The following is a 13,833-nucleotide window of genomic DNA, read 5'->3' on the forward strand; positions in this document are numbered from 1 at the left end:
GCATTGGCTCTTCCTATGCTGTGAATGGGGCCCAGGTTACTTGTTCACACTGCACCGCAAGCCGGGTTGAACCCATGTTCAACCCTACTCATTACCAGGGTTGAAATGCTGGGTCGCTCGAGACCCTGGTTATTTCAACCTGGCCCTTTCGCATTGCACAGTAACCAGGTCTATTGCTGGCAGTGTGAAATGGGTATCAGTGACTTTACTCAGCTGCTGCAAACTGTACGGAGCCAGTTATAAGCGAGAACTACATTTCCCATCTAGCATTGCGACTACATAGTCCTCTAGGAAACGGTAACCGCCCGGTGCATGCTGGGGGTGGTAGTTTTTGGGGGAGAGACGCATGAGTGGGCGTAGCCAGCGTGCGCGCTCCCGAGGCCGGCAGGTGGGCGGAAGCACGCGCCCGCGGGGAGACAGAGACGGAGACAGCCAAGCAGGGACAGCGGGGAGAGAGACGGCCGGAGACTGAGAGAGAGCCGGGGAGAGGGAGACGGAGACGGGAGAGACCGTGCAGTCAGAAGGGGGGAACTGGAGGGGAGGACAGCCGGGCAGCACAGGAGACAGCGTGCAGATTAGACGGCATTACAGATCAGAAGAACAAAGAGTGTCAGGGAGAGGAGATGACCTAGAGAGACGTTCGAGGAAGGAAGAGCAGTGTGACAGCAATGTGAGGACAGTGATAGGAAGCAGTGACAGCCTGGCAATTACACACCCAGCTATTGAGACAGCCCCAGTGACTGCTGCCATCTCCATAGACAGGTGCTGGGGAGTGCAGGACATGGCGAGGAAGTGACAGCACACTAGAGGCATCCAACCACCAAGCCACCAAGAGAGAGATCCGTGGGCAGGAGGCATCATGTCAGGACCACGGGGTCCGAACAAGCTGTCCAGCACAGAGCGAGCTGTCAGAGGTACTGTGACATGCCCACCTGACCCCTGCGGCGTGCCCACCTTTCCCCTTTATGCCTGACTCCTCCACGATGTTTACGCGAACTATTGTGAATAACTACGTTGTTACCAGGCGCTGGCGAGTATTCCTGACAACCACAGACACCCAGCACCACCAATCTATGTCATCATTTCAGACACTCAATGCCACCAACCATTTTCAACATCCATGTGCAGTCCTTACTAATGGCCAGCGCAACACACATGCGACTCACTCAGCATCATCATATTTTCCTGACACCCAGTGCCACCAACCTTTACCAGTCATTACTGTCAGGAAGTGCCACCAACTTTTCCTGGTAACTAGTGATGCACAGCTTCACCATGTCTACCAACCACCAAGCATTCCTCACTAATATACCAAGCGCCAGCAACCATTCTTGACAAGTAAAAACACCCAGTGCCCCAACCTCCAACCCCAGTCACTACAGGCACCAAGCATTGCCATCCTTTTCCTCACTACATACACTCAGCATCGCCATCCTTTCCCAGTAACTACAGATACCCGCCACCACTGTCCTTTCCCAGTAACTACAAATACCCGCCACTACCGTCCTTTCCCAGTCACTAGAGTTACCTGGCACCACCATCCTTTCCCAGTCACTACAGATACCCAGCACCGGCCATCCTTTCCTAGTCACTACAGATACCCGGCATCGGCCATCCTTTCCCAGTCACTACAGACACCGGGCACCGCCATCCTTTCCCAGTTACTACAGACACCGGGCACCACCATCCTTTCCCAGTCACTACAGATACCCGGCACCACCATCCTTTCCCAGTCACTACAGATACCCGGCACCACCATCCTTTCCCAGTCACTACAGATACCCGGCACCGCCATCCTTTCCCAGTCACTACAGATACCCGGCACCGCCATCCTTTCCCAGTCACTACAGATACCCGGCACCACCATCCTTTCCCAGTCACTACAGATACCCGGCACCGCCATCCTTTCCCAGTCACTACAGATACCCGGCACCGCCATCCTTTCCCAGTCACTACAGACACCCGGCACCGCCATCCTTTCCCAGTCACTACAGACACCCGGCATCGCCATCCTTTCCCAGTCACTACAGACACCCTCAACCGTCATCCTTTCCCAGTCACTACAGACACCCGGCACCGCCATCCTTTCCCAGTCACTACAGACACCCGGCATCGCCATCCTTTCCCAGTCACTACAGACACCCTCAACCGTCATCCTTTCCCAGTCACTACAGACATCCGGCATCGCCATCCTTTCCCAGTCACTACAGACACCCGGCATCGCCATCCTTTCCCAGTCACTACAGACACCCGGCATCGCCATCCTTTCCCAGTCACTACAGACACCCGGCATCGCCATCCTTTCCCAGTCACTACAGACACCCGGCATCGCCATCCTTTCCCAGTCAATACAGACACCCGGCATCGCCATCCTTTCCCAGTCAATACAGACACCCGGCATCGCCATCCTTTCCCAGTCACTACAGACACCCGGCACCACCATCCTTTCCCAGTCACTACAGACACCCGCTGCCACCAACATTTCCCAAACTCTAAAGATACCCAGCAACATCAACTGTCCCCGCAGACACCCACTGCCACCAGTTTTTTTTCTGATGACCAAAGACGTCTAGCTCCACCAACCTTTTCCAGCCACAACAATACCTGACCAACATATACAGAGAGCATTACAACATCTTCCAGCTACTACAGCCACCCAGCATTACCAACTTCTAGTGATTACCAGTGACCCCTAGCTTCAGCATTCGTTCTTAACCACCAACCATTCCTGACAAATAGAAATACCACCAACCTGTCCCAGGCTCTATATACGACCAGCACCACCATGTTCCTGATAACTACAGACACCCAACATCATCAACTTTCCCCGATCACCAGAGACTCTCCGCCCCACAAACTGTATCCAATAAACATAGACACTAAAGATGGCCAGTGCCACAAACCTTACTCCACCACTGTAGATCACTATTGACGCTAACCATTAGAGGCTACCAGCTTTCCCTGCCTACTAGAGATGCCCAGCACAAGGAGCCAGAGTGAAATGACTACACGGCTTTTAGTTATTGACCCGTGGCCTAAATTACACTACTATTTCTTTACTTGGTCCTGAATTTTCTATTAGGACATTTTTATTTAGACCCTTAAATCCTGAATAAATCAAACTGCTGGTAATTCAAGCTATAGTTTAACCACAGTAATCTCATCAGCTATGAGAATAACTATACCCCCCTACCCCATCTATTGATACACCCTTCAGACTTTCCCAGCTATGGACAGTACTGCAATTTTCTTTGCCACAGGACAGAAAGTTTCCAGATACTGACACAGATAAAGGACCTCCCGAAGCTGTTACCATTGACCTTACTTGTGACCTATCCTAGATAGTGACAGAACCACACATGATCCACCCCATATACATCGGATTATCTTCTACTTCTGGAAAAACTTTTACGGTTCAGTTTGTGAAATTGTCACAGGAGCCAACCACTGACATTAATACTCTGTATTGTAATGTGCATTTCTAACTGGCTGGGGGAATACATTTATTTATTTTTAAACCTTTCTTGTTCCATTTCATTGAGCCTGACGTGCGCCTATGAACCCCTATTCCTCTCATAGAACTTAGATGCTGCTCGGTGCTGTGTATGTATGTGTTACCACATGATCTCTGCTTGCACCAGAGAGCATCCTACTTTGCTACCAACACGTTTACCAAACATAACTGGGATTGGCCTGTGAATGCAGTGCAGGTTATGTGGGGTTTTCCATGCAATAAAAGCTGCATTGCAAACACCAGTTCCTACAGTATGTAGCCTTTAGGGTAACTGCAGGCAGCTTTAGAAGGAAACTTGGCGGCATGTATGGAGATGATGGATTTATTTGCATGTTGTAAAGCTGCTTCTTATTGCAAATCTGACCCACTGTACATGGACACAAGTTGTTTCCACTGTACTTAGTGGGCAGATATAATTGGCTGTGGGGTTCCATGGGAAACTTGTACACTAATGCAATGTGACTTATCCAGGCACCCTATAGAGGCGCGAGCAAAGAAACAATTGTCATTATGCTCATCTCTTAATCAGTCCCATTAGTGATCAGCTCGCTGGTGTCAGTCGGGGACTATGGTATTTTGATAGTCCCATATGTATGTGTAAATGTGCTACATCTGTCACATGTAACCCTGATCTTCCTCCCCATAGAGCCTGTATGTGGGTCCTGTGTACGTGCCTTACTGACAGGCTGCCCTCACCCTTAGCACATCTAGACTGCTTTGGGCTGATTGGCTCCTTAGTCTCTCAGCTGGACCTGTGCTACAGTTTATGGATCTCAGGATGTCTGCTACATTCAGGGTTTTGTTATTTGACGATTGTATTAACATTTTCATAATTTAGAAGAAGGGTGCTATGCACTGTTTTAAGTAATAGGTGCCCATAGCATATGGCAAATACATATTCTGCATAGTACTCTGCCCCATATCCATAGGAAGGGCACATAGGTAATGTACTTTGTATGTAGGGTGGCTGTTCTAAATACAATTCTGTGCAGGGTAATCATGGATCTCCCTCCCCCTCCTGACTCACTAATAGGATTTCCTGCCCTCCTCCCCCACACATCAGCTTGGCTCGGAGGTGCCCTTTATAATCCTCCACCTGGAGGGACGGATGCGGCATGGGAACAGTTAAAAGCCAGCCAACCTGTGATGGAGACACCACAGGGGGACAGGCTGAGAGAGAGGACAGGATCCTTGTCCATACGCCTCCGGTGGCCCCAGAAGGTGCAAGGAGAGCAATCGGTATGGGGTTAAAATTAGGGTGTAGCGGAGGGTGGCACAGTGAGAAGTGGGGATGGTGTCTCATCGCTGCTCTTCCTCAGTCTCTCCATGTAAATGACCATGGTTATACTTGTGTTAGGAAATAAGTACACTGACCCCAGACACTTTCATTATACTGTATAAGGAACTGACCAAATAGTTGCAGCTAACATAATGCAGTATCTAAAGCCGTGTACACCCTAGGGCAGGCCGAGTGCTTGGCTGATTTATGATGTGAGACTTCAGGTCCCGTGTACTGTAGACTGCCTGTATGACCCGTGTACTGTAGACTGCCTGTATAACCTGTGTACTGTAGACTGCCTGTATGACCCGTGTACTGTAGACTGCCTGTATGACCCGTGTACTGTAGACTGCCTGTATGACCCGTGTACTGTAGACTGCCTGTATGACCCGTGTACTGTAGACTGCCTGTATGACCCGTGTACTGTAGACTGCCTGTATGACCCGTGTACTGTAGACTGCCTGTATGACCCGTGTACTGTAGACTGCCTGTATGACCCGTGTACTGTAGACTGCCTGTATGACCCGTGTACTGTAGACTGCCTGTATGACCCGTGTACTGTAGACTGCCTGTATGACCCGTGTACTGTAGACTGCCTGTATGACCCGTGTACTGTAGACTGCCTGTATGACCCGTGTACTGTAGACTGCCTGTATGACCCGTGTACTGTAGACTGCCTGTATGACCCGTGTACTGTAGACTGCCTGTATGACCCGTGTACTGTAGACTGCCTGTATGACCCGTGTACTGTAGACTGCCTGTATGACCCGTGTACTGTAGACTGCCTGTATGACCCGTGTACTGTAGACTGCCTGTATGACCAGTCGTGGGTCACTGGCCTTCCTGGCACCTCCTTTAGTATCAGAATTAATTTAGACGGTTGATACAATATACAGAACTGGAAAAAGAAAGTAAAGATATATATATATATATATACTCATGTAGTTTTTTTGGTTATTATCCAATGCTGCACATTGTCCCCATGGGTCACACATGAGACCTCCTTCTCTTTGTACATGTGTTACTGTAGTCCATAATGAGACTGTTATGCTTCCTGCAGTGATTCTCCTTTGTTGACAGGAGGTTAGTGCCCCTGGCAGACACATTAGGTTCATGCAGTGATGGGGTTTGGATTAAAGGAGGTATATTTGGGTAAATGTGTGTAAGAGGCACACTGGTATCAGCATGGGTAGGTTGTGTTATATGGAATACATTACAAGTTCTTTGGTGGTGATTTCAGGACAGAATGAATAATTTATTGGGTACATTATGGCAGATGTATGAAGCTCTGGGAAGTGATAACTGGAGAGTGATAAACCACCAGCCAATCAGCTCCCAACTGTCATTTTTCAAACATAGCCTGTAACATGACAGTTGGGAGCTGATTGGCTGGTTGTTTATCACTCTCCAGTTATCACTTCCCAGAGCTTCATACATCTGCCCCATTGGATAGAGAATAGACTGTTACTGGGGTAGCAATAAGGTAGAAACTTTAATATCTGCCATAACAAACTGCTTGGTGAATAAAGCTTTTTTTTTTTTCTGAGGCTGTTTTAGGTCGCGTGTACCAGCATTACCCTTTATGGAAGGAGAACATGCAACCTGCCACTGGTGTAAGCACACCTGCCAGCTCATATAGTAAAGTGTGACTAAAGCTTGGTACACACTGGAGCGATATCAGCCCAATTTGGCCAAATTGGAACAACAAATCGGCATATCGTTCAGTGTGTATGCCCAATTTGCACCTTGCCGCGGTTGCATGTGATATTGTATAGTTTGCCGCGCTGCAAGTCCAATCACACGATATCGTATGTAGTGCCATCCATATTAATGAATGACGGAACGAGTGATCATTCCGTCGTTCATTAAATCAGGTAGTGTGTATCGGCAATCATGCGATGTCCAGGCTGAAGGTCAATCTGAACATTGTACCAATCGCTCCAGTGTGTACCCAGCTTAACACAATAAGTAAGTGCAATGACCACAGCTGAAAGAACACAGTGGCTCATGTAGAATTTGGGATACGCCAGTTTGTCTTTTGTGCATAAGATACCCATTTAATTGTGCACATGCACCTGTACAGTGACATGTGCGGCCCCTTACTCCAGGAGGAATGGGTATGAAATACCGCCGGCCGCATCGATTCCCGTCAGCGGCAGCCCGACAGCGCTGGAAATCCAGATCGTGGATAGGTAAGTATCCACTAACCTAACCTAACCCCCCTAACCCTCCTTAGGGGTGCCTAACCCTAACTTCCCCCCCAAGTGCCTAACCCTAACCACCCTCTTCCCCGCTACCTAAACCTAAGTCCCCCGGGGTGGTGCCTAACCCTAAGTCCCCCCCGGGGGTGCCTAACCCTCCCTCCCCCTAGCCTAACCCTAACCCTCCCGGGGGGGTGCCTAACCCTAAGTCCCCCCCGGGAGCCCTAAACCTAACCCACCCCCCCCGCGGCTGTCCGCTCGCGGCGCCCAGCAACACTACGATCGTGATGCCGGTCTCCCGGCGACGGGAAAATGCATTTCACCCTTGCCGGGATAAGACAGTTGGGAAGCCGGCTGCCGGTATATAGGCAGTCGGCTTCCCGATTGCTTCCCCTCCAGGAGTGGTGAAATAGTGGCGGCAAGGCTGGGTATAGTCACTGAATTGTGACACAATTAGGTGTGGAGACATCCCCCAGATGTGCTTTTTAGGAGGCGAGTCTCGTTCAGGTACAGGAAGGTCGGCGCATCTATACCAAGTAACGATAATGACTATTGGAGGCACCATCTAGTCATTTCTGATTGTGTATATTTTATATTTCACATTTATTGATAACTGTCAAAACAATATCCTCGTGTGTGTATGACACTTCGCTATATCATTGATTTGTGTACAAATGGGGTGATGTGACTTTAGCACACACCGCTTGATTTATCTTTGAACGGAAGTATACACTTCTACATCGCATATTTAACTGGATCCATCTTGAAATGCATCCAACTCGTGCATACACACGTAATATTTCACCGTGGTTTTCTTATACACGTTTACTGAGCTAACACGGCCAATTCCAGCTGAGGTTCACAATGTGCTGGAGCTCCCTCGGTGCACTAGTAAGATCACTGACATCACCCGCTGTACTTCACTAGATGGACATATTGGAGTATAGAGTTGCTGTGACGCATGGTGAATTGCACAGTGGTAAGAGAGGGGAGATGTGAATTGTAGATACACGTGAACTTGGCAGCATTTGAGGAGGTCGGGTTTATTCTTGACGAAGTGGAAGGTCAGAGTCTTGCTCACACTTTCCGTATTGCTGCGATTCCGTTCTGTAGGAGTAACCGCTTGGAAAATGTAAGTTTCCCCAGGGATATATAGGAGTGCCATGTGTAAATCCCATTACCTTTTTCCTACTTAGCTGAAGTAGCAGCCAAAACATTGCAAGGAGCCCTTCCCCCAGATTTCCTGCAGACTCCCACATATATCTGCGCAGCACAGACATCTTCTAGTGTGAGCTCAGATGTGTGGATGGGGCCGATATAGGGGAGATTGCAGTCAGGAGAAATGATAATAAAGATCGCTCCTAATTATTATATTTCCATGCATAAGCCAGTAACACCACAATTTCCAGCGCAATTGCATTTGACATGCGGTTGTCACCAGCACTGGCATTTGGTGGCTGTCAGTCGAACACTCAATTGACCCCAGTGTTATTTTGCAGTAAACAATAACTGTAAATAGCAATCGTTATCGACATGATGCCAGTGTCACAAGCGGTTCTAACTTCAATAGAACCAGTAGTTTCCTTCCCTATGTACCAGAACCGTCCAACCTGTGGCGCCCAAAATGCCGTGCCACAGTTTTGTGATTAGGGAATGCTAAAACTGCGGCAAGGGCATTCTGGGATGTGTAGTTTCATAATGTTCCCGCTAGATGCAGGCAGGGCACAGACTCACAGGTAGGACATCCTCTGCGTGCGCTCCCGGCAAGGGGGCATGGCTGAATGAGGAGGGGGCATGTCCTTGTGACACGCCCCCAGTTCATCACATTAGGGGGAGAGCCTAGCCCTTAGGCAGATGCTGGGCTTCCCCCAAGCTCTCCTCTCACGGTGAGTCTATTCACCCGGCGGTGATCGGTCACTGCAACTTTTCCCACCTGCCTCCCGCAGGGGGGAAGGCACAGGGCAGGCTAAAACAGCCTAGCGGGAACGCTAGATTCAGCTGGAGGAGCACAGGTTGGCCAGGCCTGCATTAGACCAGCAATGAATCCTGACTGTACTGTGTTCTTCATTATGCTATTCTTGAGTGCACTCAATATGTATTATGTGTACGGAGTCCTATATACAGAACAGAGCCCTAGCATCATGTCCCCATACAAACATCGGGTACAGGTGAATGGCTAAGTACAGTTATCAGAAGCAGGACACGGACATTCTGCACCTTAAAACACAGTCACACAGGTTGTTGGTGAAGATTATGGCACCTCCAGCCAATCCTGGAATCCTCCTAGTGCTCAGTAGAGACTTGCCCTAATTATCTGGATCACCATAGTCCCATGGAGGGAGGGATGGGGGGGGTCGCTGCTGTATCACTGTACAGCTGAACGTAGAGCTGCCCCGCCTGTGCACACCATGTCCACGTGTATATTTATCAGCATCTATCTGCACCTCCTAACTTATAACCTTGAGGAACAGGTGGTATGTTCTCTGTATGTGATCCTTCTAGTCAGCAGATCGTAATACGCCACTACTTCATAAATGCTTGTATATACCCTCTGCAGGCAGTATGTCAGAGATTTATTTACATCTACACAGAAAGAAAAGTAGATTTTTTTGCCCAAGAGTGACTGCGCTGTGATGTGTTTTTTATCTGATTTATTTTTTTAAGGAAGCTGGACTCAGTGATTCAGGCACAGCTGTGGCAGGCCTAGCAAAATCATTCAAAGTTGGTATAGGGATAAGATGCCCACACACAGTACACATTGTTTTTCTCGGATTTATTCATTACCAGTTATTTATATAGTGCACACGTATTCCGCAGTGCTTCACAGAGAATATTTGGCCATTCACATCAGTTCCTGCCCCCCTGGAGCTTACAATCCATATCACCTACAACATGTACACACTCGTTTGTCATACACAGTGCAATTTTACAGAACTGTAATCAGATCACTCTGTGTATGTACAGATTGAACAATTATAGTTCTGTGATTATTTTTCTTCCTATGGTCATAGGTCACGTGTACATATTCACTGAAAAGATTGTTTCAAAGAGATCGTTTTACTTGTATACTAATATTACATTTGTGAGCAGCTTACAGGGAGCTAGTGACATCCCAGAGGCACAGATCTTACAGGGAGCTAGTGACATCCCAGAGGCACAGATCTTACAGGGAGCTAGTGACATCCCCGGGGCACAGATCTTACAGGGAGCTAGTGACATCCCCGGGGCACAGATCTTACAGGGAGCTAGTGACATCCCCGAGGCACAGATCTTACAGGGAGCTAGTGACATCCCCGGGGCACAGATCTTACAGGGAGCTAGTGACATCCCTGAGGCACAGATCTTACAGGGAGCTAGTGACATCCCCGGGGAACAGATCTTACAGGGAGCTAGTGACATCCCCGAGGCACAGATCTTACAGGGAGCTAGTGACATCCCAGGGGCACAGATCTTACAGGGAGCTAGTGACATCCCCGGGGCACAGATCTTACAGGGAGCTAGTGACATCCCCGGGGCACAGATCTTACAGGGAGCTAGTGACATCCCCGGGGCACAGATCTTACAGGGAGCTAGTGACATCCCAGAGGCACAGATCTTACAGGGAGCTAGTGACATCCCAGAGGCACAGATCTTACAGGGAGCTAGTGACATCCCCGGGGCACAGATCTTACAGGGAGCTAGTGACATCCCCGGGGCACAGATCTTACAGGGAGCTAGTGACATCCCCGAGGCACAGATCTTACAGGGAGCTAGTGACATCCCCGGGGCACAGATCTTACAGGGAGCTAGTGACATCCCCGGGGCACAGATCTTACAGGGAGCTAGTGACATCCCCGAGGCACAGATCTTACAGGGAGCTAGTGACATCCCCGGGGAACAGATCTTACAGGGAGCTAGTGACATCCCCGAGGAACAGATCTTACAGGGAGCTAGTGACATCCCAGGGGCACAGATCTTACAGGGAGCTAGTGACATCCCCGGCAACAGATCTTACAGGGAGCTAGTGACATCCCCGGGGCACAGATCTTACAGGGAGCTAGTGACATCCCCGGGGCACAGATCTTACAGGGAGCTAGTGACATCCCCGAGGCACAGATCTTAAAGGGAGCTAGTGACATCCCCGGGGCACAGATCTTACAGGGAGCTAGTGACATCCCCGGGGCACAGATCTTACAGGGAGCTAGTGACATCCCCGGGGCACAGATCTTACAGGGAGCTAGTGACATCCCCGAGGCACAGATCTTACAGGGAGCTAGTGACATCCCCGGGGCACAGATCTTACAGGGAGCTAGTGACATCCCCGAGGCACAGATCTTACAGGGAGCTAGTGACATCCCCGGGGAACAGATCTTACAGGGAGCTAGTGACATCCCCGAGGCACAGATCTTACAGGGAGCTAGTGACATCCCAGGGGCACAGATCTTACAGGGAGCTAGTGACATCCCAGGGGCACAGATCTTACAGGGAGCTAGTGACATCCCAGGGGCACAGATCTTACAGGGAGCTAGTGACATTCCCGGGGCACAGATCTTACAGGGAGCTAGTGACATCCCCGAGGCACAGATCTTACAGGGAGCTAGTGACATCCCCGAGGCACAGATCTTACAGGGAGCTAGTGACATCCCCGAGGCACAGATCTTACAGGGAGCTAGTGACATCCCCGGGGCACAGATCTTACAGGGAGCTAGTGACATCCCTGAGGCACAAATCTTACAGGGAGCTTGTGCAGAGGTTCCCAAACTCCGCTATTCTATATCACGTTTTAAAGATATCCATGTTTGAGCACAGGTTCCTTAATTAGTACCTCAGTCAATTTGATTTAACCATCTGGACTCAAGCATGGATATCCCCAAAACCTGTACTGTAATGGCGCAGTTTGGAAACCTCTGAGCTAGTGACATCCCCGGGGCACAGATCTTACAGGGAGCTAGTGACATCCCCGAGGCACAAATCTTACAGGGAGCTAGTGACATCCCCGGGGCACAGATCTTACAGGGAGCTAGTGACATCCCCGAGGCACAGATCTTACAGGGAGCTAGTGACATCCCCGAGGCACAGATCTTACAGGGAGCTAGTGACATCCCCGAGGCACAGATCTTACAGGGAGATAGATAGTGACATCCCCGGGGCACAGATCTTACAGGGAGCTAGTGACATCCCAGAGGCACAGATCTTACAGTGAGCTAGTGACATCCCACAGGCACAGATCTTACAGGGAGCTAGTGACATCCCCGGGGCACAGATCTTACAGGGAGATAGATAGTGACATCCCCGGGGCACAGATCTTACAGGGAGATAGATAGTGACATCCCCGGGGCACAGATCTTACAGGGAGATAGATGGTGACATCCCCGGGGCACAGATCTTACAGGGAGATAGATAGTGACATCCCCGGGGCACAGATCTTACAGGGAGATAGATAGTGACATCCCCGGGGCACAGATCTTACAGGGAGATAGATAGTGACATCCCCGGGGCACAGATCTTACAGGGAGCTAGTGACATCCCCGAGGCACAGATCTTACAGGGAGCTAGTGATATCCCCGGGGCACAGATCTTACAGGGAGCTAGTGACATCCCCGGGGCACAGATCTTACAGGGAGCTAGTGACATCCCCGGGGCACAGATCTTACAGGGAGCTAGTGACATCCCCGAGGCACAGATCTTACAGGGAGCTAGTGACATCCCCGGGGCACAGATCTTACAGGGAGCTAGTGACATCCCAGGGGCACAGATCTTACAGGGAGCTAGTGACATCCCAGGGGCACAGATCTTACAGGGAGCTAGTGACATCCCAGGGGCACAGATCTTACAGGGAGCTAGTGACATCCCAGGGGCACAGATCTTACAGGGAGCTAGTGACATCCCCGAGGCACAGATCTTACAGGGAGCTAGTGACATCCCCGAGGCACAGATCTTACAGGGAGCTAGTGACATCCCCGGGGCACAGATCTTACAGGGAGCTAGTGACATCCCCGGGGCACAGATCTTACAGGGAGCTAGTGACATCCCCGGGGCACAGATCTTACAGGGAGATAGATAGTGACATCCCCGGGGCATAGATCTTACAGGGAGATAGATAGTGACATCCCCGGGGCACAGATCTTACAGGGAGATAGATAGTGACATCCCCGGGGCACAGATCTTACAGGGAGCTAGTGACATCCCCGGGGCACAGATCTTACAGGGAGCTTGTGACATCCCCGGGGCACAGATCTTACAGGGAGCTAGTGACATCCCCGGGGCACAGATCTTACAGGGAGCTAGTGACATCCCCGGGGCACAGATCTTACAGGGAGCTAGTGATATCCCCGAGGCACAGATCTTACAGGGAGCTAGTGACATCCCCGAGGCACAGATCTTAGAGGGAGCTAGTGACATCCCCGAGGCACAAATCTTACAGGGAGCTTGTGCAGAGGTTCCCAAACTCCGCTATTCTATATCACGTTTTAAAGATATCCATGTTTGAGCACAGGTTCCTTAAGTAGCACCTCAGTCAATTTGATTTAACCATCTGGACTCAAGCATGGATATCCCCAAAACCTGCACTGTAATGGCGCAGTTTGGGAACCTCCGAGCTAGTGACATCCCCGGGGCACAGATCTTACAGGGAGCTAGTGACATCCCCAGGGCACAGATCTTACAGGGAGCTAGTGACATCCCCGGGGCACAGATCTTACAGGGAGCTAGTGACATCCCCGGGGCACAGATCTTACAGGGAGCTAGTGACATCCCCGGGGCACAGATCTTACAGGGAGCTAGTGACATCCCCGAGGCACAGATCTTACAGGGAGCTAGTGACATCCCCGGGGAACAGATCTTACAGGGAGCTAGTGACA

At 50.1% G+C, this 13,833-nt stretch overlaps 1 protein-coding gene across 3 annotated transcripts in view; it reads left to right on the forward strand.

Annotated features, from left to right (window-relative positions):
• Window positions 1–353: 353 nt before the first annotated feature.
• PPP3CC (protein phosphatase 3 catalytic subunit gamma) overlaps window positions 354–13,833 on the forward strand; it is an 84,816-nt gene continuing 71,336 nt past the window's right edge. Inside the window, exons 1-2 of one of the 3 annotated variants that reach the window (XM_088443419.1) lie at window positions 354–388; window positions 759–914. In XM_088443419.1, coding sequence (XP_088299545.1) covers window positions 860–914 — 55 coding nt within the window. In that variant the 5' untranslated portion in view covers window positions 354–388; window positions 759–859. The other 2 variants (XM_088443418.1, XM_088443417.1) reach the window with 2 other exon arrangements.

This window comes from Taudactylus pleione, unplaced genomic scaffold (assembly GCF_031769625.1).
Source record: "Taudactylus pleione unplaced genomic scaffold, aTauple2 ptg000329l, whole genome shotgun sequence".
NCBI lineage: Eukaryota > Metazoa > Chordata > Amphibia > Anura > Myobatrachidae > Taudactylus > Taudactylus pleione.